The 27,844-nt window shown below is 41.5% G+C and overlaps 1 protein-coding gene and 1 long non-coding RNA gene across 2 annotated transcripts; both read right to left on the bottom strand.

Annotated features, from left to right (window-relative positions):
• On the bottom strand, positions 1–27,844 carry TRIM5 (tripartite motif containing 5; the record flags this gene model as incomplete). The annotated part of the gene is given in 8 exon segments (NM_001032910.1): positions 1–1,835; positions 2,097–2,123; positions 2,416–2,516; positions 4,126–4,148; positions 16,282–16,512; positions 17,157–17,252; positions 17,840–18,323; positions 27,659–27,844. Coding segments are annotated over 7 exon segments (1,488 nt in total). The 3' UTR covers positions 1–1,248.
• LOC144334321 (uncharacterized) lies at positions 5,830–7,329 on the bottom strand. Its single transcript, XR_013404057.1, has 2 exons — positions 6,491–7,329; positions 5,830–6,165 (listed from the first exon to the last, which is right to left on the bottom strand). It is a non-coding gene; the product is annotated as an uncharacterized LOC144334321 (long non-coding RNA).

Here is a 27,844-nt window from a genome sequence, read left to right as displayed (position 1 = left end):
ATGCTTTATACTTCAGGAATTTATTTTTTCACAATGATCCAAAGTATTAGATGAAGGTTTTTTGTTTTATTTTGCTTTTAATTGACAAATAATAAATGTACATATTTATGTGGTATAGTGTGATGTTTTGACACATGTATACATTGTGTAATAATCAAACCAGGGTAATTAGCATATCCATCACCTCAAATATGTGTCATTTCTTCGTGTTGAGAACTTTCAAAATCCTCTCTTCTAGCTACTTCAAAATATATGCAAAATGTTATTGTTAACTCTAGTCACCCTACTATGCAATAAAACATTAGGACTTATTTAATGTGAAGTTTTTAATACAAAAATTATTTTAAGAAAATAAGCACAGGCTGGGCGCGGTAGCTCATGCCTGTAATCCCAGCACTTTGGCAGGCCGAGGCGGGTGGATCACCTGAGGTCAGGAGTTTTAGACGAGCCTAACCAACACAACATGGGGAAACCCCGTCTCTAGTAAAATACAAATTTAGCCGGGGGTGGTGGTGGGCGCCTCTAATCCCAGCAACTTGGGAGGCTGAGGTAGGAGAATTGCTTGAATCTGGGAAGCGGAGGTTGCAGTGAGCCGAGATCGCACCATTTCACTTCAGCCTGAGGAATGAGAGCAAAACTCCATCTCAAAAAAAAAAAAAAAGAAAGAAAAGAAAAGAAGTACAGCCATTTAAGTATGCTATTCACAGTTATACTGCTAGTATATGGAGAGACAGGAGTTGAACTCAGATCCTCTAGATACAAAACCTCTACACTTAGAGTATACCATTTATGATATTTTCTCTTTAACTCTTTCACAAATAAGGGCATCAAGGGTAAACTGACACAGGACTAAGGACTCATTCATTGGTGAACAACTATCACACGATGATATAGAAAGGCTGTTGAAAAGCTTTTTTTCATCTTCTTAGTCAGTGTCAGAGGCAACTGGATGATAAATATTTGGCAGAAGTAATACCTAAATAGTGGTCTCATTTTATGAGGTATAGGTCAGTTTTCCTTGGGAGTATGGAAAATGATGAAAACAATTGCTATCAAATGTCAATAAAATATTGGGGAGAATATGGCACAAGATAATTATCACATTTTACTGATGAGTGCAGGACGTTCAAATAGAAAGAATAGAGACAGCAAGGAAAAGATGGTTAAAATGATGCAACTGAGTTCAGGTGTATGAGATGCACATGGACAAGAGGTGCTGTACACAAGGGGCTGAGTGTGTAAGAAGGTTCAAGAGCTTGGTGAGCACAGAGTCATGGGGACTGTACATTTTCTGGGATTTAAATATGGAAATACAGGCTTAGAAAAAGAACACTGAGAAAACTTATAGATGAGAAATCCATGGTTTGTGATATTGAAGAATGAGACAGTGCAAGCCTCATAGTCTACGAAAACTCCAACACGATCAGGACAAATAATCACAGAGAGGGGCACAATGAAAGGAGCAAAAGGAGTATGTAAGGAACCATCCTGGAAAACACTATATTTAACTCCTTCCTGTAATCCTATAACCCAGTAGCCATATTTAGGTTGATAATTTTCATTTTGTTCAATATTATACATTGCATCGGATTGGAAGCCAGCACATACCCCCAGGATCCAAGCACTTTTCTTGGACACATCTACCTCCCAGTAATGCTTCCCTGATGTGATACTTTGGGAGCCCAGGACGCCAGTACAATAATTGAAATTCGTGAGTGACTGAAATAATGTCCCTGGTGACTGATACATTATCTGTGGGTTCCGAGAGCTCACTTGTCTCTTATCTTCAGCAATGACAGCATGCGAAATGTTGTTTGGAGCCAGTGTCACATCAACTGTAGAAAAATTAACAGGTCAGTTAGGGGATATAATGTGACTTTATTTGTGATATGAGAGAAATCTTGATAAAGACTTGAGAGAAAACTGGGAGGAAACTTGTTCAGAAGTTATAAGGAGGGGTAAGTTATTTATGTGTTGGAAGGAGAATCATAAATCTTAAAACACGAGACCTAACAGAGAATATAAAATTCTAAAAGATAAAGATAATAATAATGATAAGCCACAGGGTGGCTGATGATAATGTGATTTCTCCTTACCCCAGTAGCGTCGGGCATCTGTTAGCTCTGAAATTATAAAAATACATAATATTGAATACAAGCAAAGGAGTCAGCACTGAAATTCACTTTGTCTCCAGATTTGGAAAAGTATGCCCTATATTAGGGCAGTAAATTGCTGAATGATGGGATGAAGCAGCCACCTAGCCGTTTCCCATTAAATATAATCCCATCAGCAGCAGACAATATCCATCCTCCTCTATACCCTCTATCCGTATTTGGAAACTGCACCCTCTTCCCCATTTAGCACCCTGACACCACATGAATTCCACAACCCTGTTGTCGATCCAGCTCTCCTCACCTCTAAACATGTCTAGCATTCCTTTCAGATCAGGAGCTCGAAACACTCTCCTTTGATTTTTGTGAAAAGTTTTTGGCTTCTTCAAGGTCATGTTCTCAATCCTAAGAGTTAAAAAAGAAAAAAAAAATGCTTCCAAACCTCTGACCTTGTGTCCCTGGAACACCCCTGATTCCCTATCATTTCAGCCCATTGATGCAGTGAACTCTCTTCTTGGGGATCCCGAGAAGGGAGAGTGCACACTCTTGACCCTGATGGCAAACAAAATATTCTCCTGTTTACCTTCCCACTTACTTTCTGTGAGAACGTGGGAAGAGTTTAACCTCTCAGAAGCACAGTGTCTTCCTTCTAAAATGAAATAATTAACCTCTCCCTGTCTACATTTTTAAACTCATATAACATAAAAAAAAAAAAAAAAAAAGGAGGATTTTAAAACAAAACAAAACTTTGGTGCCTTACAGAAGAAACCCTAACATTTAATGTGTGGAAACATCATCGCTATGTATGTGAGTTCCCAGGGAGATGGTTAGAAAGGGAGGTTGCAGAACCTGGCGAACCTGGCTCCTGGGTGTCTGAGACATATCAAGAGAGGAGTCCTGTTTGGAGAGGCCTAAGACTTTCAAAGCTATTCTCAGCAGGGAGGTACTCAGATAACAGCTAGGGTTTCAGATTTCTGGGAAACATTACAAACACTTGGCAAATGAGATATTATGTGCACCAAACGTACTAGCCTGAATTTCATGTGGTTAGAAAGAACTTGATACCCCCGAGGTATGCGATTTTAGACACAAGAATAGCAGCTTTTTATGCTCTTCTAAAGAGTGCAACTGAGATGGATCAATTCTTTGTACCATGACCACATATTATCCAGAATATTATTTTGAAATATTATTCCACAAATAAACATCTGATTTTGGAAATCTAAATATAAATGAAGAAGGAACTGGTCTTTTTCCAGGAGGAAAATATAAACGTGGGAATTGTCCCAATGTACAATTAGGGGTATATGGCAGAAAAAGAAGATATGGCCCTTCCAAAATAAGTCAAGTACCTATTAAATACAGAAACAGAACTAGATGTAGGTAGTAAAATAGTGATGGCACAGGGGTCTGATACTGCAACACCTTATCCCTGAAACCACTACTGACCCACACTGAGTCTCCACCACTCAAATTTTCTGCCATAGAATCTGGTCTATTCCTTTTTTTTTCTTTAATTTTCTTTAATTTTATTGATTTTTCTAAGACAGACTCTCACTTTGTCACCCAGACTGGAGTGCAGTGGCACGGTCTTGGCTCACTGCAACCTCTGCCTCCCAGATTCAAGCAATTCTCATGCCTCAGCCTCCCAAATAGCTGGGATTACAGACGTGTGCCATCACATCCCCCTAATTTTTGTATTTTTTTTTTTTTTTATACAGACAGGGTTTTGCCATGTTGGCCAGGCTGGTCTCAAACTCCTGATCTGCCTGCCTCGGCGTCCCAAAGTGCTGGGATTATAGGCTTGAGTCACCACACCTGGCCAAATCTGGGCTATTCTTAATAGTTACAGAACATTCAAATGCTGATTTGTGACCAGAAATTTATGATACAACAATATCAAAATTTTTCTGCCCTGGGAGATGTTTTATTCTAATTAAACCTAGGACAATTCTAATGGCTATAAATCTCTCCTCACTGCACAAAAGGACCATCTCTGTCCTCCCACACATACCTTTTAATGATGCCATCCACACCCTGGGAAGAAGAGAGAAAACATCAATTAAGAAATAAATAGTCTCTCCTCACTTAGAAAGCTTCATCATATTTCCCCCAGTCCCTAATGTGCTGAGAATGGAGATGGTGACAGTGTGAAAGACAAAAAAGCACAGATAAGACTCAGGGCAATCATCCCAGAAGACTCATGTGAGGTTTTCAAGTTCCCTTAAAAGCAGAAATAGCTTTCATCCTTGTGGAAGAGGTTTCTGGTTTCTGCAGATGGGACATGTTTAGAAGGGAAAGAAGTGACTGCCAATTGTTTTTTTCTCCAAACGTATATGGCTCTCCATGAAATGATTTAAATAATTAGTGCTTCTTTGATTTCTTAAACAGATATACAGCCTATGCAACATGGCATGACCCCATCTCTACAAAAAATAAAACAAAAAAATTAGCCAAGCATAGTGGCATGAACCTGTAGTCCCAACTACTTGGGAAGCCGAGGTGGGAGAATTTCTTTAGCCCAGAAGTTTGATTGAGGCTGCATTGAGCTAGGATCACACTACTGCACTCCAGTCTGGGTTGCAGAGTAAGACCCCATTTCTAAACAAAAACAAAATCACAAAAATAAACAACAAAGCTTATATATAAACTTATTCTGCAGGCATTATGTCACGTTTTGAAGAATCAAAGATGAATGAATAATAGTGCTCAAGATGTTTATGTGGCTTTTGCTGAGGTTATAAGCAAACAAGTGTACGAAACAAGTGTAGATCTTTTCTTCTCTTCTCTTTTCTTTTCTTTCCTTCCTTCTTTCTTCTTTTTCTTTTCTTTTTTTTTTTTTTTTTTGAGACGGAGTCTTGCTCTGTCACCCAGGCTGGAGTGCAGTGGCCGGATCTCGGCTCACTGCAAGCTCCGCCTCCCGGGTTTACGCCATTCTCCTGCCTCAGCCTCCCGAGTAGCTGGGACTACAGGCGCCCACCACCTCGCCCAGCTAGTTTTTTGTATTTTTTAGTAGAGACGGGGTTTCACCGTGTTAGTCAGGATGGTCTCGATCTCCTGACCTCGTGATCCGCCCGTCTCGGCCTCCCAAAGTGCTGGGATTACAGGCTTGAGCCACCGCGCCCGGCCGAAGGAGTCTCACTTTGTTGCCCATGCTGGAGAGCAGTGGCGTGATCTCAGCTCACTGCAACTTCCACCTCCTGGGTTCAAGCCATTCTCCTGCCTCAGCCTCCCGAGTAACTGTGATTACTGGCGCCCACCACAATGCCTGGCTATTTTTTGTGTTTTTAGTAGAAACGGGGTTTCACCATGTTGGTCAGGCTGGTCTTGAACTCCTGACCTCAAGTGATCCACCTGCCTCGGCCTCCCAAAGTGCTGAGATTACAGGCGTGAGCCATGATACCCGGCCTACGTACTTTTTAAGGTTGCTCTCTTCATTTTAGACATGAACTGTAACTGACTTCATTTACTTCCTTAAGTTTGACACACATATATGCAATTGATTTCTCTACTTTTACCCAGGTTTGTCACTTAAATGCAGTTTAATGTATTCAGTAGTGAAGGAGCAACAAGGATCAACAACTAAGAATTTTTATTATATAACACGAACCATACTGTCTTCTCTCTTATACCACATTGTCCATAATATTACTAATATCTACTCAGTCATTGTCCTAAAAACTACATTTACTCTGAACTCTAGTCTCTACCAGGTCAGTTTGGCGTACGTTCTATTTTTTCTTTTCTTTTCTTTTCTTTTTTTTTTTTTTTTTGAGACAGGGTTTCACTCTTGTTTCCCAGGCTGGAGTGCAATGGTGCAATCTCGGCTCACCGCAACCTCTACCTCCTCGGTTCAAGCGATTCTCCTGCCTCAGCCTCCTGAGTAGCTGGGATTACAGGTGTGCGCCACCAGGCCCGGCTAATTTTTGTATTTTTAGTAAAGACGGAGTTTCTCCATGTTGGTCGGGCTGGTGCCGAACTCCCAACCTCAGGCAATCCGCCTGCCTCAGCCTCCCAAAGTGCTGGGATTACAGGCGTGAGCCACTGCACCTGGCTAGTCTACATTCTTTTTTTTTTTTTTTTTTTTTTTTTTTTTTGAGACGGAGTCTCGCTTTGTGGCCCAGGCTGGAGTGCAGTGGCCGGATCTCAGCTCACTGCAAGCTCTGCCTCCTGGGTTTATGCCATTCTCCTGCCTCAGCCTCCCGAGTAGCTGGGACTACAGTTGCCCGCCACCTCGCCCGGCTAGTTTTTTGTATTTTTTTAGTAGAGACGGGGTTTCACCGTGTTAGCCAGGATGGTCTCGATCTCCTGACCTCGTGATCCACCCGTCTCGGCCTCCCAAAGTGCTGGGATTACAGGCTTGAGTCACCGCGCCCGGCCTAGTCTACATTCTTAATGGTTTTAGGTCATCTACTGCTCTTTATCACAAATATTGTTTTGTTTTAGCAGATATGGACGAATGAAATGTCTTTGGTCTCCTTTATGCCAGACATAACTTTTCCACATAGATTTTTTTTCAAGAACAAAGCCAATAGCTGGATCTACACATACAATCAAATAGTTTTGCTTTTTTGTATTGGTACTTTTATGTTGTATGTAACATAAACCAAATAAAACTGGATTAAATGGTGAAAAGGATTTTGGAAAGGGCAATTACAACTTCAGTCATAGCTGAATTTTGAAACTCAAACCTTGTCATCAAGATCTGGTCTATGGGCCGAGCACAGTGACTCCCACCTGTGATCCCAGAACTTTGGGAGGCTAAGGCGAGCAGATTAGTTGAGGTCAGGAGATCGAGACCAGCCTGGCCAATCTGGTGAAATCCTGTCTCTTCAAAAAATATGCATGCCTATATAATCCCAGCTACTCGGGAGGCTGCAGCACAAGAATTGTTTGAACCCAGGAGGCAGAGGTTGCAGTTATCCAAGATCATGCCACTGCACTCCAGCCTGGGCGACAGAGTGAGACTCCATCTGAAAACAAAAAACAAAAATGTGATCAATGTCCTTCTCCAAATTCTACTTATTCCTCTACATTGAGTTTATTCTCTGTACATGAAGGAAATGTAACTCTCCTGATACAAACCCCAGCAGAAAGGAGAACTTCTAAGTTTTAACATAAAAAACTTTTAGGCTTGCGTGGCATTTGTCTGTGTTGGATTAGGTGCCCATCTTTTTTTTTTTTTTTTTTCTTTTTTTTTTTGAGACGGAGTCTCACTCTGTCGCCCAGGCTGGAGTGTAGTGGCACGATCTCGGCTCACTGCAAACTCTGCCTCCTAGGTTCACGCCATTCTCCTGTCTCAGCCTCCCCAGTAGCTGGGACTACAGGCTCCCGCCACCACGCTCAGCTAATTTTTTTTTTTTTTAAGTAGAGACAAAGTTTCACCGTGTTAGCCAGGATGATCTCCATCTCCTGACGTGATCCGCCCGACTCCGCCTCCCAAAGTGCTAAGATTACAGGCACGAGCCACTGCGCCCAGCCCAGATGCCCATCTTAAAAGCACTACTGCATTGTGGCTGGAAACAACAGGAATTACATATATTAACTTAACTAGAAGTAAGTTATATGCAACCCTGGCCATGCTAAAGACACACACATATGGAAAGGATAAGTGAAACAACATATCAGTGAGTAAATTGTAGCAGATTTCAAAACAGCCTTAACTTTGAATTAATTTGGACAATCTCACTAACCCAAGCACAGATTCATCAGGAGAGGACAGAAGCCTTACTGCCTTGAGGGGATTGAACATAACTTCTATTCGAGCTAGGATGTCAAACTTAAAAATTATATTTGAGTTTTCTTTAAACACAGCAGAGACAGTAGCAACCATAAGGAAGTAACTAAATGAAGATACAGAAACACTTCTTGCTGGGTAGAGACTAGAGGATGGGAAATCTCAGAAACTACAAAGTAACAAATATGTACATTTTGACCAGCTGCAGTGGCTTATTCCTGTAATCCCAGGACTTTGGGAGGCTGAGGCAAGTGGATTGAAACCAACCTGGGCAACATGGTGAAATCCCATCTCTACAAAAAATACAAAAATTAGGTGAGCATGGTAGTGTGGAGCTATGGTCACAGCTACTCTGGGGACTGAGGTGAGGGGATTGCTTGAGTTCAGGAGGTCAAGGCTATAGTGAGTCAAGATCGCACTACTACATACTAGCATGGGCGACAGAGTGAGACTCTGTCTAAAATATATATATATATATTTTATATTTACAAAAGAAATGTATACAAATACAAAGGAACAAGATAGAATACCACAGCTCGGGGGATTTAAAACACACACACACACACACACACACACAAAAACCCCAAAACAATAAATTGAAAATATCCTCAAGTGACCCCAGATGTTGGAACTAGAAGATAAAGACTTCAAAGCAACTATTGCAAATAGGTTAAAAAACTAAGGAGAACTATGCTTAAAGGATTGAAGTATAAAAACAATGACTCAAAAAAATAGATACGCTTGAGAGAGAGAAATAATAAGGAAATAAAAATTCTGAAAATTTTAAGTAAAATAACAATAATGAAATATTTGCTAAAAGTGCTCCACAGCACACAAAAAGATCGTTGAACCTGAAAAGCTGCATCAATAAAAATTTTCTCATTTAAAGAACAGAGAGAAAAAAGACTTAAAAAACAAAAATAGCCTCAAAGACATGTCAGATGTCACAATGTAGCAATGTAGCAATGTACATGTAATAGGTCTTCCAGAAGGAAAGAAGAGAGGAAAAGATTTCTAAAACCTGTTTTAAGACCTATTACATGTATGTTGCTACATTTTCAAGTAGAAAAGAATAATTGGGGAAAAATAGTTTAAATTCTATAAAAATTAATATTTCATCTATGTTAATATATTCATCTGTGTTCAATGAACCCCAAGTTAAATAACTAATGAGATCCATATATCATAGAAAAATTTCCAAAGGCTACAATCAAAGCAAAGAAAAAATTAAAGGAGCAAGAGAAAAATTAATCATTATATAAGGAATGCTTTCAATATGGTTAATAGCTGACTTCTCATCTAAATAATAATAGATGACAGAAAAGACTAGATTGACTTATTGAAAGCACTAAAAGAAGCTGTCAACTCCAAACTCCATATAAAGCAAAAATTTTCTTCAAATATGAAGAAAAAATATTCTCAGATGAAGACTGAGAGAATTTGTTGCTGGAAGATGGAAGAAAAAATGTTTTTTCCTTTTTTTTCTTTTTTTTTTTTTTGAGACGGAGTCTGGCTCTGTTCAGGCTGGAGTGCAGTGGCACCATCTCAACTCACTGTAACCTCTGCCTCCCAGGTTCAAGTGATTCTCCTGCCTCAGTTTCTCAAGTAGGTGGGATTACAGGCACGTGCCACTATGCCCAGCTAATTTTTGCATTTTTAGTAGAGATGGAGTTTCTGCATGTTGGCCAGCTGATCTTGAACTCCTGACCTCAGGTGATCCACCTGCCCCAGCCTCCCAAATTGCTGGGATTACAGGTGTGAGCTCCTGCAAAATATTTCTTCCCATAAATATTTCTTCCCAAATATTTTTTAAATTTTCTTCAGTTGAAATTAATTTCCTCCAAAGATTTACTCAACCTAAACAAAATGGTAATACTATAAAATGTGAGTTAAGATAAAAGAATCTATAGTTTATTTCCCAAAGTATTTTCTTAATAACTTCAAAAGACATTAAGTTTATTACAAAGTAACTCAATACTATATTAATAGGTTATAACATATATGCATGTGAGATATATGACAAAATGATAACCAAAGATGAAGAAAATGAAGCAATACTGAAGGAAAGTTTCTGTATTTTACCGGAATTAAGTTACCATTAATCAGAAGCTGGCTGTGATAGGACAAGATGCATATTGTAATCATTAAAGCAACCACTAGGAAGAATACTAATGTCATACAGCTGAAAAAGAGAAAAACTAAAAATAGACATTGGAGAATATTTATTTAACACAAACGAAGCCAGTTAAGGATGCAGAAGATAACAACATCAAAAAAGACAGCAGAAATACAGAAAACAAATAGCAAAATAGTAAATTTAAGTAAAACTGTATCAATAATTGCATTAAATGTTATAATGAAAACCCAAATGGAAAGTCAGAGACTGTCAGACAGACTGGGCAAAGAAGAAGATTCAGTTATCACTACCTATAGAAGAGCACATATTAGATTCAAAGGCATAAATAAACCCAAAGTAGAAATAAAATATATATACTATGAAAGCTTTAACCATAAGACAACTCAAGTAGATATATTAATATTAGACCAAAGATACTTTAAGGCAAGAACTGCTAAGTGAGAATAACAGGAATATTTCATAATGAAAGAAAGTTTCAATATGTCAAGAGGAAATAACAATATTAGTGTATCTTCACTTAACAACAGAGCTTCAAAATACTAAAAACAATATATAAAGAATTAAAAAATGGAAAACAGACAACTCAGTAACAACTGGTGAAGATTTCAATAATTTACTTTCAGTAATTAATTGAAAAGCTAGTATAAAAACCATAAAGGATATAGAAGACAACACTATCAGTTAGCTTGACTTAATGGACATCTTTAGATTATTTCAGCAAATGAGTGCAAAATACATATTCTTTTCAAATGCATATAAAACATTTTCCTGCTCATGTAATGTTCCATACCATTAAGTTTTAATACATTAACAAATGATACAAGTTATCTGATTACCAAGGAACGGGATTTGAAATCCACAGCAGAAGAAACATTTTAAAAATTCTTAAATGCTTTAAAATTAAACACTACTTTTCTGAATAACCCAAGAGAAAACCAAAAAATCACAAAGAAAATTAGAAAATACATTGAGCTGAATGAAAACTCAAAAATTAAAATGTATGAGATACAGTTAAAGCAATTCACTGAATAAACACTATATCAGAAAAAAAAGATTTCACAGCATCTAAGATTTCACCTTAGGACATTAGGAAAGGAACAACAACAAAAAACTCAATGAAAAAGATGAAATAATAAAGATCAGAGCAGAAACGATATAGAAAGCTTAAAAAAAGATAAAAATCAATGTAGCAAAAAGCCTTTTTAACCTCGTAAAAGTTAATAAAATTAACCCAATTATAACTGAAAGGACAAAAAAGGGAGAGAAAACAAAATCACCAAAATCAGGAATAAAAGAGGAGACATAAGTGTGTGTGCTGTAGATAGAAATGAAAGGAATTGCAGATGGGTGTCAGCAAAATAGTATCATAGGAGTCTCTAGCAGTTGTCTCCTCGCAAAAACAATTTAAACCACCATCCAAGAACTAAAACACCTCACCAGAACTAAGAAATAGAGTAGGAGCTTACAGCATCTGGGTATAGCACAGAAATAAGAAAAACACTCATGGAAAAATGTAGGAAGGACAGTTTTACATTTTCCATTTCACCCCTCTTACAATTCTAGGCAGCACAGCATGTAAGAGGTAACCCCCCCAGGAGAAAGAGGGGAAAATCAGCACCAAAATTTACCTCAGGCCCTAACACTGGGTTCAATCTAGTAAAACCCTGTCTGGCAGGTCTGAAGGCATCAGACTCCAGACTGGTACCTACGGATAAGCCTCCAGGCTGTATCTCACAGCCCTAGGCTCCAGATCTGTGCAGTGGACTCAGTCTATGGGCCATCTAAATGCCAGGTTGCCCTCAGTGGTAGGACCAATCTCAGTTTTAGGACAGTCCAATAGCCTCAGGCTCCAGATTGGCCCCACAGCCAGGCTGACCTCAGGCCCTGATGGCCACAGGCTTCTGGCCCATACCAGCACCAGATCTAGCCCTGTATCCCTAGTTATCAGGCTGACAATTCTGAACCTAGCCTTCAGTTCAGTCCCTGCATATACAGGCTATAGGCCAGTACCCACGGACCAAATCTCCAAGCCCAACCCTATGCCACACAGTATCCCGCAGCCTCAGGCTCAAGTCCTGCCCAATGGACTCGGTCTATAATCCTGCCCCAGAGCCAGGTTTACCCCAGGGTGCATACTGGCCCTGGTGCCAGGTCAGCCCCCACAGAATCAGCCTTGTAGCACGGCCTAGGTTCAGGCTTTCCCCAGTGGCCCCAGGCTCCAAACTGCCTCCAGTATCCAACTGGTCTCCATGGCCCCAGGCTTTAAGTCTGCCACAGCATCACACTGACTTCCACAGTATTAGTCATCATGGGTACCTGCAGACACATCCTTCAGCTTAGCTCCTGCAGACATATGACACAGGCCCACCCAACACCACAACATCCCCTATGGCTCCAGGCTTCAGTCCCACTACAGTGCCAGCTCAGCACCCTTGGCCACAAACACCAGGTAGGTATTTGAGAACACAGGCTCCAGGCCTGTTCAGTGCCAGGCCAGTCCCCCATGGCCTTACCCTCCAGGCTTGATCCTGTGAGTCCATGAGCCAGCAGACTCAGAATCCAGGCCTGCTCCAGCACACCGAACGTAAAGCCTGTCCAAATAGAACACATTGCTGGACTGCATCCAGCTCCAGCTCTGCTACTGTGTATCCTTGTTCCAGGCCAGCCCCTGAGGCCTCAGGACCCAGGTCTGCACTTGTGGACCTAAGCTCTAGGATAGCACCTGCACAATCAGCTTCTATTCTAGCACCAAGGGACAGAGGCTCCAGGCACCAGGTCAGTGCCTGTGATCTTGGGCTCCGGACTTGCCTTAGCAAACCCAGACTAAACACTGGCTCCAGCACCAGGAGGGTCACTGTTGACCCAGGCTCCAGAGGACCTAAAGTCTAGACTGGGCTCCAGTATACTTAGGATCCAGGTCCACTCCCAGTGGACCCTAGTGCCAGATCAGAGGCCATGAACTGGCCAGATTCTGCTAACTTTAGCTCAAGGCCCGCTGCAGTATCAGATCAAGACCTGTGAATTGAGGATTCAGGATAGCCCCCAGAGATACAGGCTCTAGGCTCACTGTCATGGACCCAGGCTATAGGTCCAACTCCGTAGAGTCAGCTGCCAGGCCTGGCCACCTCCTGACTCTGGGCCACCCTGCCTGAACGCTGAAGCAGCAAGCTTGCCCTTGAACCATAGCAGACAGTATGCCTAGAATCTCGGAAAACAAACAAAGCCAGTGCACAGAAACTAAATTATGTCCTTCTGCAAACGTATAGACATAAACATAAGGAAACAACAAATTTGAAAACCCAGTTTTGTTTATTCTTTTGAAGAACAAACTGTTAGCTTCAGTAATCTTTTGCATGGGTTTTTGTGCCTCAGTTTTATTCAGTTCTTCTCCAGTTTTACTTATTTATTTTCTTCCGCTACCTTGGAGGAATGGTTCATTCTTTTCTTTCTCATTCTTCTAGATGGAAAGTTAGATTGTTAATTTGAAATCTTTCTAACTCTTTAATGAAGGTGCTTTGTGCTATAAAGTTTCCTCTTAATTGTTTTAGCTGCATGCCAGAGATTTTTGTAAGTTTTGTTCTTATTTTTATAGTTTTCAAATAATTTTTTGATTCCTGCCTTAATGTCAGTATTCACTCAGGAGTTGTTAAGGAGCAAGTTGTTTAATTTGCATGTATTTGTGTAGTTTTGAGAGGTCTCCTTGATATTGATTTCTTTTTTTTTTTTTTTTTTTTTGAGACGGAGTCTCGCTCTGTCGCCCAGGCTGGAGTGCAGTGGCACAATCTTGGCTCACTGCAACCTCCGCCTCCCGGGTTCACGCCATTCTCCTGCCTCAGCCTCCTGAGTAGCTGGGACTACAGGCGCCCGCTACCATGCCTGGCTAATTTTTGTATTTTTAGTAGAGACGGGGTTTCACCATGTTGGCCAGAACGGTCTCGATCTCTTGACCTCGTGATCCGCCCGCCTCGGCCTCCCAAAGTGCTGGGATTACAGGCGTGAGCCGCCGTGCCTGGCCAGTGTTTGTTTGTTTGTTTGTTTGTTTAATATATTGAGACTTGCTTTATGACCCAACATGTGACTGATGATAGAATATGTTCTGGTCCAGATGAGAAAAATGTGTTTTCTGTGGTTGTTTCATGAAGTATTCTGTAGATGTGTATTAGATCCAGTTGGTCAGGGGTCATGTTTAAGTCCAGAGTTTCTTTGTTAGTTTTCTGCCTTGATGATCTGTCTAATGCTTTCAGTGAAATGTTGATGTCTCCCAGTATTATTGTGAGGTCGTCTAAGTCTTTTCTCCGGTGAAGAAAAGCTTGTTTTGTGAATCTGAGTGTTCCCACCTATGGTGCATATATATTTAAGATGGTTAAGTCTTCCTGTTGAATGATACCCTTTATCATGTTTGCTCTTTTTTGTCCTTAGTTGTCATTGTTTAAAAAGTATGTTTTATCTGATATAAGAATAGCTACTCCTGCTCCGTTTTGTTTTCCATTTCCATTAGGTCTTTCTCCACTCCCTTGCTTTGAGCCTGTGGGTGTCATTACATGTGAGATGGGTCTCTTGAAGACAGCAGACTGGGTTGAGTCTTATCTTTTTATTCCTTTTGCCACTTTATGTCTTTTAAGTAGGGGATTGAGTTCATTTACATTCTGGGTTAGTATTGATATGTGACATTATGCTGTTCGTTGGCTGTTAGGTAGACTTGATTGTGTACTTGTTTTATATTGTCTGTAGGTTATGTGCGTTAGTGTGTGTGTGTGTTTTTTTTTTGTATCAGTTGTTCTTTCTATTCCATGTTTAGCACTCCCTTTAGGACCTCTTATAAGCCTGCTCTAAGGCTGCTGTAATGATGAGTTGTAATATGGTGGTAGTCTAGTTGTAATATCCTTAAATGTACATGTTACCCAAAGTAATCTACAGATTCCATGCAATCCTTACTGAAATTCTGACATTTCTTACAAAAATAGATACAAAAAAAAACCCCTCAAGTTTGTATGAGACCAGAAAAGACCCTAAATCACCAAAGAAATCCTGAACAAAAAGAATAATGCTGGAAGCATCATACCTGACTTCAAAATATATTATAAAGCTATAGTAATCTAAACAGTATAGTGCTAGCATTAGAAACAGACACATAGACCAATGGAACAGTATAGTAACCCAGAAAAAAATTCATACCTTTATGATCAGTTAGTTTTTGACAGTGGTAACAGCATTCATTGAGGGAAGGACAGTCTCTTCGATACACTGTATTGGAACAACTGGATAGCCATATGCAGAAGACTATCTCACACCATGGAGGACTTTAAGTAAAATAAGTCAGGAACAGAAAGACAAATACTGTATAATATCACTTAGTATGTAGATGTAAAAAATAGTTGAGCTCATAAAAGTAGAGAGTGGAAGATGGGTTTCCAGGAGCTGGGGTGTAGGGAGAGTTCAGGCCGATGTCGGTAAAAGGATACCAACTTCAGAATGAAAAGAAGACTATCTTTAAGAGCTCTATTGCACAATGTGGCAATTATAGTTAACAATTACAGTTAACATCATGAAAATGGGGATGAGAGCAGTTTTCGTTGTTTTTTTTTTTTTGAGATGGAATCTTGCACTGTCACCCAGGCTGGAGTGCAGTGGCGCCATCTTGGCTCACTGCAAACTCCGTCTCCCGGCTTCACGCCATTCTCCTGCCTCAGCCTCCCAAGTAGCTGGGACTACAGGCACTTGCCACCACACCTGGCTAATTTTTTGTATTTTTAGTAGAGACGGGGTTTCACCGTGTTAGCCAGGATGGTCTCGATCTCCTGACGTCATGATCTACCGTGCCCGACCTTTACTAGTGAATTCTATTCAGCATATAAAGAAGATGATAGCAGTTATTTATTTTTTTTCCGGAAAATAAAGAGGAAAAAGTCTCAATTAATTTCATGAAGGGAAACAATAAAAAGCATCTTGTATTTTGACGTGTATTTGTTTGCCAGTGGCTAAGCTAAGCAATGAAAACTGCACTGATAAGGGCTCAACACTGGATTACAGAGAATAGGAACCCATCAAACATAACTAGAGCTAATTGATCATCTCTACTATGTCAAATTTGTGTACTGCTCTGGGATAAATTAATAAAAATGGGATTATCTCTTGTTACTTCTACATTCAATTATTCCTATAACTTCAGCAACTGATTCAGAAAAGCGGTCCTGCAGGGAACACTGTTAGTATTAGAAAGAGCACAGCAACACAGAAAAGGAAATAGCCTTCACTTTTCTTTAATCTCAATGCTCAGGCTTCTTTCCCCTTTTTACCTGCAGTAGATCCATCATTGACCCCTGCAACCGATGCTCCAGTTCTGAGATGAGCTCTCTCATGTACTGGGTCTGCTGCACCATCTCCGTTTCAGACTTCGTAAGGCTTTTCAGAATGTCTTCTTCCTCCTTCTCCAGGTTCTGCAGCTCATTGCTCTCCTCCCAGTCCAGGATCTCTCTCAGTTGCTCAAAGTCTGCCGAGACGTTGGTTTTGTCGTAGTCTATTTGAATCTTCAGAGATGAGAAGAGAAAGGGGCACTCAGTCTACCAGGCAGAGGCTGTTAGTCAGACAAAGAACTGTTTCTTTTGGGGAGTTTTCACAAGGGGGGACACAGTAGCAGGAGAGTAGGTCTTAGGAAAGCTGATTTTCCTATTTCTTTTCCTTCATGACATTTTAAAACAATGACCTTGAATGGGTATGTTGAGGTTCATTCTGAGTCAAAATGGGTTACCTGGATGTAGCTTGCCTTTCACGCAGCTGTCCAGGACACTCATGCCTGCCTATATTACTTTTATCAGCCCAAGCTCAAACTCCCTGCCAAAAGTTGGACATTGAGGACAGAATCATGAGCCACTGCCAAATGTCTTCCCAAAGTAGAGTCATGGACTCAGAAAGTAGCACAAAAATAGAATGCAGGATTCACTAGCCATCCTTACCAGAGAGATCCTTCATGTAAACAGCTCCCTAAAGATGTCTGTGTTCATTATGGCATATTTACTCCCCAGCCACCACACCCCATCAGGGAAAGAATGAAGAGGACTAATCAAATGACATCTGGACTTATCAAGTGTCAGGGAATAAAGAGGAAAAAAGCTCCTTCCCATGGTCCTGCCCAGATTTCTAGCTAACTCCTTTGGGAACCCCATCCTCTTGCCTTCCAGGAAGCTTTCTCTTCTCTGATGTCAGCTTCCAACTTTTCAGCTTCCTGCTGCTTCTGCCTCAGCATCTCCAGAGCTGTCTGGAGCTTCACCTGTGAGAAAGGAATCACACCATAGTCAAGCTATGAGCTTTCTCAGCACCTAGGTAGAGTATAAACGTGAAATCAGGTTGAGCTCAGAAGAAGCAAATTTGCAGAAACTGTGAGAATGGCAATGAGAATCCATGACTTGGAAGAAAACTTACATTGGCGAATATGCTCCCTACATCTCAGGTAATAGACCTCCCCATCTCCTCACCATGAGTAGACTGATTCTTTTTGTCCTAGAAGAAAAATCTGATCCTGCAGCAAGGAAAGAACTTACATCTCAACCCACTCCAGTTACTCTCCTGCTGAAAGGGGTAATCAGAGCTTTTCTTGGACACCAAATCTCTACCCATCTAACCCAAGGTACAAAATATTTACTCCTGGCCAGGAATATATACTCTAGGATTATTCTCCAATAACTGGGTGAAATGCAAAAAACCGTCCTTCAAGCCTCAGAAGTTAAGCATAGCATGAAAAAAATAATCCCAGGCCTCAGGTCTATGATGACAAGGCAATTAATGTCAAAGGCAAAGTGAAAATTTTCCATCAGGTCCCATTTTCTGCCCTCTCTTCCTTCCATCCCAGTCTCTTACATGGTACTCCTGGGCAACCTCCTCCATGAGGAAAGTGTGGTGACCACGGTGCTCCTGAGACCGCTCACAAAGCCAGCAAATGACCTTGCTGTCCTCCTGACAGAAGAGTAGGAGTTTCTCTCCATGGCGTGCACAGTGATCAACCTTCTGCCCCTCTTCTGGGCTCAACTTGACCTCCCTGAGCTTCTCCACTATGTTGGCTACATGCCGATTAGGCTGTATGTTCTCAGGCTGGTAACTGATCCGGCACACAGGGCAGCTTCTCTCTCCTTCTTTGTATAGCATGGACTTCTTGTGGTTCGCAGTGATGCACGCTTGGCAGAAGCTGTGGCCGCAGTGCAGACTCAGGGGTTCTGTCAGGAGTTCCAGGCAGATGGGACAGGTCACCTCCTCCTTTACATTAAGCAGGATTCCAGAAGCCATAGCAGCTTCTCCACTGCTCCTGCCTGTCCTGGCTGCTGAGGTTCGTCTTGTTCACAGATCCCTGCATGATAGGGAAGGTTAAAATGGGACTAAGTAAGAAAGGTAGAAATAGAAAGGATATTGATTGTGCACAATTAGAAAATGGGCAAGATGAAAATAGTTAAGGACAAAAAAAAAAGGGGGAGAAATAAGAAAACATGTTTGGTTACCTGGTAATAAGGTCTTTTTGTAATCACCTTAAATACTTTACTCCCAGTTCGTGTCATATGACAAATTCTGTTCTTATCTGTGCATTGGTTATCATTTTTCTTTATTTTCAATGAACAGAAAACAGACTGAGGTCTTTTCTACCAAGATCTTTGTGTGACCCATCATCTCTCAGGGCTTTTCTTTCCCAAGCCAAAACACATCCTCAATATTACAATCACCAAATCATTTATGCCTCAGGGCTTTCACATTTGCTCTTCTCTCAGCATGAAATGTTTCTCTGATGTTAGTATGATTTTATTAAATTCTCTCCTTACATGTTGTATTATCAAAAATACCTGCTCTGACTACCTTATATGCAGTATAACAAATCTCACCACTCACTGTACATTTGCAATGATTGCTCTTATTATCAGTAGAGTGAATGACTGTTTCATCAAATTTATAAATTGACATAATAAGTGATTTACAAAAATTATTTATCTTCAATATGGTGACCTGAGATGACCCCGTATTCAGGGTCCTCTTTCAGTGGCCTCTTTGCTACTCTTTTGGTTAATTGATGACAAATGGAGATAATGGCACATATTCAATTAATACTCAGAGCAATTGGGGTGTGGAAGTAGAGGAATCCACAACAGCTGGAAGGTTCTGGGGAGTCTCGTCCTGAAAGTTTGCCAAGGATATTTATGGGAGCCTAAAGGTATGGACATAGTGTAGAAAGTAATGATAAATAGTGGATCACACATGTCAGAGACTTGAAAACTAGAAACACAGAGGAAATGGATATCAGTCTTGAGAGAGAAGTCTTAAAATATTAGATGACATGATTTTGTTCCTGGACCAAACGAAGGGTCGGCTGCTTATTCTCGCGGCCCAATAACAAGATGCAGATTTACTGGGAAAGAAGGGAGTTTTTATTTCTGTAACTGCACACACAGAGAAGGCCTAGAAAATATTGCCAGACCGACTCAAAATTACAAAGTTTTCCAGAGCTTATATACCTTCTAAGCTATATGTCTAGGTATAGTTGTGCATTCATCTAAAAACATAAGTGATATAACTTCTTCTTCTAATCTGTAACTAAGGTCTGAGTTTTAAAGACCTTCCTCTGGAGCCTCAGTAAATTTACTTAATCTAGATGGGTCCAGCTGCTGGGGTGATTATCCTTATCTTGTCTCTCCTGCTAAATCATTAAGGTTTGGGGAGTTCCTTCAGACCCCCATACAACTTTTTAAATCCTAAACAGGTCCTAATCGATTCCTTCGTTATCTTGTCATGCTTCAAGGCCCAGGAAAGGTCTGGGCAAAACTCTCGGTGGGCTTCTGTTATATTCCAGTCTTTGTATAAGGGCACTGGCTCTATCAGCTTTTATTTATTTATTTATTTTTTGAGACGGAGTCTTGCTCTTTTGCCCAGGCTGGAATGCAATGGCTCAATCTCGGCTCACCGCAACATCCACCTCCCAGGTTCAAGCGACTCCTCTGCCTCAGCCTCCCGAGCCGCTGGGACCACAGGCACGCACCACCACACCCGGCTAATTTTTGTATTTTTGGTAGAAACGGGTTTTCACCATATTGGCCAGGCTGGTCTCGAAATCCTGACCTTGTGATCCGCCTGCCTCGGCCACCCGAAATGCTGGGATTACAGGCGTGAGACGCCGCGCCTGGCCTCAGCTTTTAATATTTAACTTAACCAGTCAGGTGTGGTGGCTCACGCTTGTAATCCTAGCACTTTGAGAGACTGAGGCAGGCAGATCACCTGAGGCAGGGAGTTCAAGACCAGCTTGGCCAACATGGTGAAATTCTGTCTCTACTAAAAATACAAAAATTAGCTGGGCTTGGTGGTGGGTGCCCGTAATCCCAGCTACTTGGGTGGCTGAGGCAGGAGAATTGCTTCAACCTGGAAGGTGGGGGTTGCAATGAGCTGAGATCATACCACTACATTCCAGCCTAGGCAACAGAGCAAGGCTCTGTCTGAAGAAAAAAAAAAAAAAAAGTAACTTAACACTCAGTTAGTGCTGAAACAGTTGTTATGGAGGCCTGCGTTAGTGAAACTTGGCCTGCCACAATTTGACAAATTATTGTTGAAGATTGATTATATGCTAGCAACTGGACCACAATCAAGACAAAGATTAACGTGGTGTTTAATCTACTGTAAACTTGGCATTCACCTAAAACTTTATAGTAAACTAAATGATCAGCCATATATATACAAAATAGCAGATGTGATGAATACTACTAGAGAGAGGTAAGTGCTCTTGATAAGTCAAATAATGAAGCGAAGCAAGGGTTATCCAAGAATTACTAATTGAAAACATAAAGGTTTAACTGAAGCGTGATATGAGAAAACGTAGGATGAGAGCAGGGCAAATGTATTAGTAGAAGAAATTACATATATGAATAACTTGTTCATGGAAAATGCAACATCTAAGGGTTTTAAGTTGCCATTTTCCTCTTGTGCACAGACCTATTATGGTGCGTATTGTGCACAGACCTGTTAGACTTTTAGTATTACAGGGATCAGAAAATGTGACACATCCCAAATGACATAACATTTGGGAACTCTTTCTTAAGAGCGAGGAAAAATTAGGCTGGGCGCGGTGGCTCACACGTGTAATCCCACCACTTTGGGAGGCCGGGGTGGGCAGATCACCTGAGATCGGGAGTTCAAGACCAGTCTGACCAACACAGAGAAACCACGCCTCTACTAAAAACACAAAATTAGCCAGGCCTGGTGGCGCATGCCTATAATCCCAGCTACTCGGGAGGCTGAGGCAGGAGAATCACTTGAACCCTGGAGGTGGAGGTTGTGGTGACCCAAGATCGCGCCATTGCACTCCGGCCTGGGAAACAAGAGCGAAACTCCGTCTCAAAAGAAAAAAAAAGAGCGAGGAAAAATTATTAGTGTCAACTGTCCATTAAAGTTATCAGTCTCAATCAGCAGAAGTGGGGACATCATTAACTTTGAGCATGGGTTGCAAAAGGTTAGACAGATCTAGTGTGCAAGGGGGAAGATTAGTTAGGATATAGGAGAGAGCTGATGACAGCTTGCAGGACAAGGTGATGGAGGAAATGGAGAGCAAATGAGAGTGAGAGATAAATCGAGATAAAAGGAACAGTGTTGGGAACTAGACTACACATGTGGGAACAAAGGGTTAATATCAGGCTTGAGCTCTTTTCTCCTATAAAGATGATACTAGCTTATCCTTCTGGTATTGTTTTCTTCTGGGAAATTTATTGGGTTACAATAGAGTGAAATGTCAGCTGTCTTGCTAGCCTACATGAGGCTGTTATTGACAGCAATATATTCTGTAATAGAAATATATAGTAATAGTATAGTACAATAGTATATTGATAGTAATTATATTCTGATATATAAAGCAGATTTGGACTAGGAAGGCTGTATATAGATCTTAAATTCCAGTTGGTAGGAACAGACCTCATTTTCCACCACAGAACCAGGTATGTCCCTTTTTTAAGTCCCTGAGAACTGTTCTCCTGAGCTTTCACAAGATAATCAGTCCTTTGGGGTACTAAGCTTATCTAACCTACAGCAGTTTCACACACATCCAGCCAGTTTCATTTCTTAAAAAACTCACATGATAGAGATAATACCTCCTGTACTACCCTAGGGACTCTCACTGAGAACTCATCTGAGGAGGCTGTGCCACATGGTTCTTCTGTCCTGCATACCCTGGCTGAACTACACGAACCTGGCTAGTTTAGGGCTATTATCTCCCGCAAGGGAAACTGCAAATCAGATTGGAAACTGCTGCTGTTGTTCAGTCAGGGAAATATCACAGAGTGGTGGCTCAGAGATGTTGACTGACAGACCTGGGTTCAGTAATGACCCTGTGGCCTCAATCTAGGATCAAGGGCTGTCAGGAGTTCCAGGTAAATGGAACTGTAAAGCTAAAAACAAGGTAAGAGAAGACATTAATGGATACTGATGTGTTGCTGGCTGTCAAGGGTTCATGGTAAAACAAAGATCTCCACTATGAGACAGCTGATGAGTCTTTCCCTTGCTCTGAAAAAGAGAGAAATGTTATAAAGGCTATATGGAGATAAATTCAGACCTACAAAAACTGTACACTGCTCCCATCATCTGTGAAGGACATAAAGAACAAGGCTGAATGAAGGTGGGATGGAGGCACAATCCATCCATTGGTATAGATACTGAAAATGGGCCAACGGCATATACTGTTATGCTTCAGGGACATTGGCCTGTATCAGGCTCTGATAAATAGCAAGATCAGAGGTTTAAATCATATGATAATGTCTAGCCTTGTTTATGACTCAAGTTGTGATCCAAACATGAGAGTGAGGACTCCATTTATCTTTTATTCCATTAAAAATTGCATCAGCACTGAGATGCATCAAGAGCCTACGGGAGAGAGGAACGGAGACTGCCTTCTGCCATGAGGCTGTGAAATTTATGTTTGATGTGATATTACAAGGAGCCCATGTCAAAGTAACTGCTGCCATAACAGACATAGTAAGAGGAATATGCAGCGGGACCAGAATTTTCACACATGGGGCTAACCCCGCCACTACCTAAGCAGTGACCCAAGGGCTGCACAGCAGTCAGGGAGGTTGAGATGGGAACACAATTATCTGCCTGGTATCTCTCAGGCCAGCAACCTGCCATACATGTCAGGTTATTGCACCTTACACATGGACCTTCTGACATCTGAGATCATGAAAATGTAAATTCAACATGTCCTAGAGGTGACAGCTAAACACAAGCAACAAAGACATTACAAGACAATAACAAGTTTTTGTAAAATCCAAGCAATATGCATATAGACAGAATTTTCTTCTCCTGTGACCGGGGTAAAACTGTTTCTCTAAGCATAATATAGCTGCAAATTACTGATGTTATATGGGAAGGCATCACCTTTCATACATAGGTGGGAAAAATGAAATTGTACTGAGATTCATTTGCTAAGCAATATCATCTAATACTGTTATAGGATTTATTAAGAAATTATTTTAGGCAGATAGAGAGGAAAAGGGGTCCTTGGGAAGTTTTCGTTTGTTTTAAAGCAGCTCCAGAAACATTTGTCTAGCAGAAAAGCCCCAGCTCTTCGAGCTGGGCCAGCAAGCTGTAATATGCAAATGCTGGCCATTAGAAACTGGGTCCATCCAAACCTGGTGATTCCCACCATCTTCTTCCTTGCCCCAGTAAGTGCCTGGCAATATAGATGCCACCACGTATCCCCACCATGTGTAAAACATTGTGGTGCCCTGCATTTGCATATTGAAAGGCTAGGCTGAGAGGGCCAGTTTTTTCCCGAGTCACACGAATGACATGCCTGGTCAAACCAATCCCCTGAGTTCTATGCAAATCAGACACCACCTCCTCCAGCCTCCTAGTATAAGCAGCCACTTTTCCACCACACGAGAGGTTTTTCTCTTTGCCAAATCCCCCCTTCCCCTGTCTCTATTTGGGGGAGCTGTTTTCTTCTTCCTTCCTTCCTTCTTGCCTATTAAACTTTTCGCTCCTTAAAATCACTCCACGTGTGTCCGTGTCATTAATCCTATCGGCGCCAAGACCAAAAACCTGGTGTTCCTCCAGTCAGAGCTGTATCCATAGTACTGTGTAGGAAACAAAGAAACTCAGCATAGCCTATACTCTCAGTAAACAATCAACACAGAAGACGTCTGTGATCAAATTTGCGAGAGTTTTTCCCAAAACTAGAAGGAGGCCTTCTTTCAGCAGCAAACTCCAATGGGGTGTCTTCTAATTCAATTCTGACACTATACCTGGAGAGAGCATCAGATTCCACAGGCTGAAGGCTTGGGCCCACAGACTGCTCCCCAACTTCTGATGCCAACTCCAAGACTCAGCTTGTTTTACCTGTGCTTCTGCCTGACTGGCTATAAGTCAGGGTTCTCCCCTTTATATGTACTGGTTTATTATGAAGGACATCACAAAGTATACAGATAGAGGCATAGGCTGACACATGAGAGAAGGGGCATGGAGCTTCCCTGCCCTCAGCAGGCACACTACGCTCCAGAAACCTCCAAGTGTTCAGCTATTTGGAACCTTATTGAACCCTGTCCTTTTAGGTTTTCATGGAGGCATCATTACATTGGTATAATAGATTAAATCACTGGCTATCAGTACAACTTAACCTTTAGCCCCTCTCTTCTCCCCAGAGGTTGGTGGGTTGAGCTGAAAGTCCCAACCCTCATTTTCTGCCTTAGTCTTTCTGGCGAGGACCCCCACTCCTGAAGCTACCGAGGGGCTGCCAGCCATTAATTGATTAATTATCATACAAAAAGACACTTACCACTTTGCAGATTCAAGAATTGTAGGAGATGTATGCTAGGTTTAGTGATGAAGACCAAACGTATTTCACAGTATCACAACCATTTAATGGTATACTCCCCACCATACCAGCAAAATAAAAAAATAGAAGCCGAAGATTATCGAGTCAGTTCTAAAATCTTGAAATATATGGTTTGAAACGAAAATAACAATCTGGGGCCCCAAACTCACTATGCCAAAGGGAATACTAAAGCTTGGGAATTGGGCCACCTTCTATAATATTTTGTTCCTAGATAGCTGCAAAGATACCATAGCTGCAAAGCCACATACCTCCCAGGTGGCTTCCCTCACAATTTGCTCACAAGGAAATTTCTTGTGGGCCCCAAGGTCTTTACTCTGAAATGGAGATCTGTTGAATTTCACCCTGACAATGTCAATTAGCAAGCTTATCTTCACTAGTATGGGACAAAGACAGAGGATAAATCATCCCTCAGCTCACCTGAGACAAATGCATGTTTGACTGTTTCTGCTACTCCCTGTTTATCTTTTGTAAAAATGCAGATTCACTGAGTGGGAGACAGTGCATAATTGATTACTCCTCCAAGCCCTCCTTTAACATGTAAATTATGGCTTCAGCTAACGCTAGCTAAAGCCTCAAAAGAATGTAACCTTTTGCTTCTTTTATCGACTCTCCTCCATTTTTTTCTTTTCTCTTTCCCCTTTAAATACTGAAGTCCTCAAACCCCCTTTGGAAAAAGCATGAATCACAGATGTTCCTGTGATTTTATGCTCCTTTTTCCTAGGCATGTCCTCAACCCTGGCAAAATAAACATCCAAATTGAGTGAGGCCCCCTTCCATTAGTTTCTTTGGTTTACAATGCCACCAGAAAGGTATTCTGTATGAGTTCAGAAGATGGGTGCCAAACACTGATTTATCACCAGAAGCAGGGACAAGAAACATGAAGCAGAGGTGAGCTCTCCAAAATCAACCTTAAGGCAGTAAGATTTGGTCAGATGAAGGGAAGTTGGGATGAGGAAACAGTTTTGCCTGGAGTCTTCCATATAAGCTTGAATTAGCTTAAGTGCAGCTATATCTTTCATGGGAAGGACATTTGGAGTTGAATACAGAGGGTCCCCATGAGAGAGACTCCCTCTCTCATGTGTCTCAGGATCCTGTTATCACACCACTTCTGACATCTGATATCATTAACATCAACCAAGTGTCGATGAAAAGGGTCAAACTCTGTAAAATATTTTGAAGAGATTTATTCTGTGCCAAATATGAGTGACGATGCCCCATGACACAGCCCTCAGGAGATCCTAAGAACATGTGTCCAAGCTGGTTGGGGTGTAGCTTGGTTTCATATATTTTAAGGAGACAAGATACTTCAATCAAATACATTTAAGAAAGACTCTGGTTGACAATTGTCTTTATCTAAAGACCTGGGATCAATAGAAAGGAAATGTCTGAGTTCAGATAAGCAACTGTGGAGACCAAAGTTCTTACTGTGCAGATGCAGCCTTAGGGTATCAGGCTTCAGAGAGAATAGACTGAAATGTTTCTTACCAGACTTAGGGTCTATGTTGAAGTTCATGCTGGAGAGGAATAATGAGTCAGGTCCCACTTGCGTTTCCTGTCATGGCCTGAATCAGTCTTTCAGGTTACATTTTAAGAGCAGCCTGGCTGAGAAAGTCCATTCAGGTGGCTAGGGGCCACAGAATTTTATTTTTGGTTTACACAAGTACTCATTTTGTTTATTAAAAGTTAGAAACGGTGCCATCTCTGGGTATTCCTTCACATGCTTCTGCTGCTCTTTGTATCTCACCTAAGCTCTGCTTTTGCAGGGCACATACGGCCCAAGGAGAGGGAGGAGCAAGGTTAATGATTTTTAAGGAAATCCAGTTGTTCCCTGAGTCTGGACTTGGTGCCTAGTAAGGGTAAACAGATGCTGTCACCAGGGAAGCCCTGATGAAATAACTGGGAAAGTTATTTTTCTTAATGGTTTTCTTTATTCCTTTTATGTATAGACAAAGCTGCTTAAAGAAGCCAGACTGCCCAGCATGGTCCATATCTTCACCCCGACCAGATCCAAGGGGGAAATTAGACCCCCAAACCTGCGTAAACTGGAACAGACAATCCCTCATTGCCTTTGGATCATTAACATATCACTAGAGTGTTATCCCACCCCGACAGCAAACAAGAAAATCTCCACCACTTTGTGGCATGTGTTGTATGAAGACATGTGTTTATAAACAGAGGTGGCACAACTGGAGCTTCACCCTGCAGGCTAACACTCCTTTCTCTTCCCATGCAGAGTTCTTTTAAAGCCCATGCTTCCCACTGTTTCGGGGGAGGGGGCTTTAGAGAAGGAGTTCTCTTATTCTCCACTCCCAGCAAGAAATAAAACCTGCTTGCCTTTTTTTGCCATTATCTTTGTAACCAATATGAACTAGGGAAATAACTCCGTTTACCAGTGACAATGACAGGGCTACAGAGCTGGACAGCTGTCACACCACCAAGGTGATGCCACAGAGACAGGCCCAGGTGATGAGAGCTGACCTGTAGAGTTATGCAGAAACACTACATTAGCACACTGATAGGCATTAAATCATTAGGGTTCCAAGGCCCCTGTCTTTGCCCTTGTTGGGAGAAGGCACTGAAAGAGAAATCTGGCTCTCTACAGCAAAGTTCAATAAAAAATTATAGAATAGAGAGGGGATGGCGAGAGAGTCAGCGTGGAAAAATAACCAGCCTTCCAGGAAACAAAGCGCTTCATTTTAAGGCTCTCCCTTCTTTCAAATCTGCCTGCCCACCAGGCAGCTCTATTCCCCTCAGTCAGCTCTGGCAGCAGGACGTCTGTGAACGGTGTCTTTTCCCCATCCCGAACAGCTTTTCAGATAAGTTAAACTCACCAAGGTAAATTCAGTTTTGTCCCAAAGACTTCCTACTTCTGCCCTCCACAAAGTCACTCAATACACCTTCAGACACCAGTGCAGAAGTAGTGAGTCTGGGGAGAAGAGTGAAGGCAGGCCAGGAAAGACACGGTTAGGATTCACTCACCAATCCAGGGGCCTGATCTGCGCAAAGGAATTTTCCTA

This window comes from Macaca mulatta, chromosome 14 (genome assembly GCF_049350105.2).
Source record: "Macaca mulatta isolate MMU2019108-1 chromosome 14, T2T-MMU8v2.0, whole genome shotgun sequence".
Classification (NCBI taxonomy): Eukaryota; Metazoa; Chordata; class Mammalia; order Primates; family Cercopithecidae; genus Macaca; species Macaca mulatta.
This window is presented reverse-complemented; position numbering and strand designations above follow the sequence as displayed.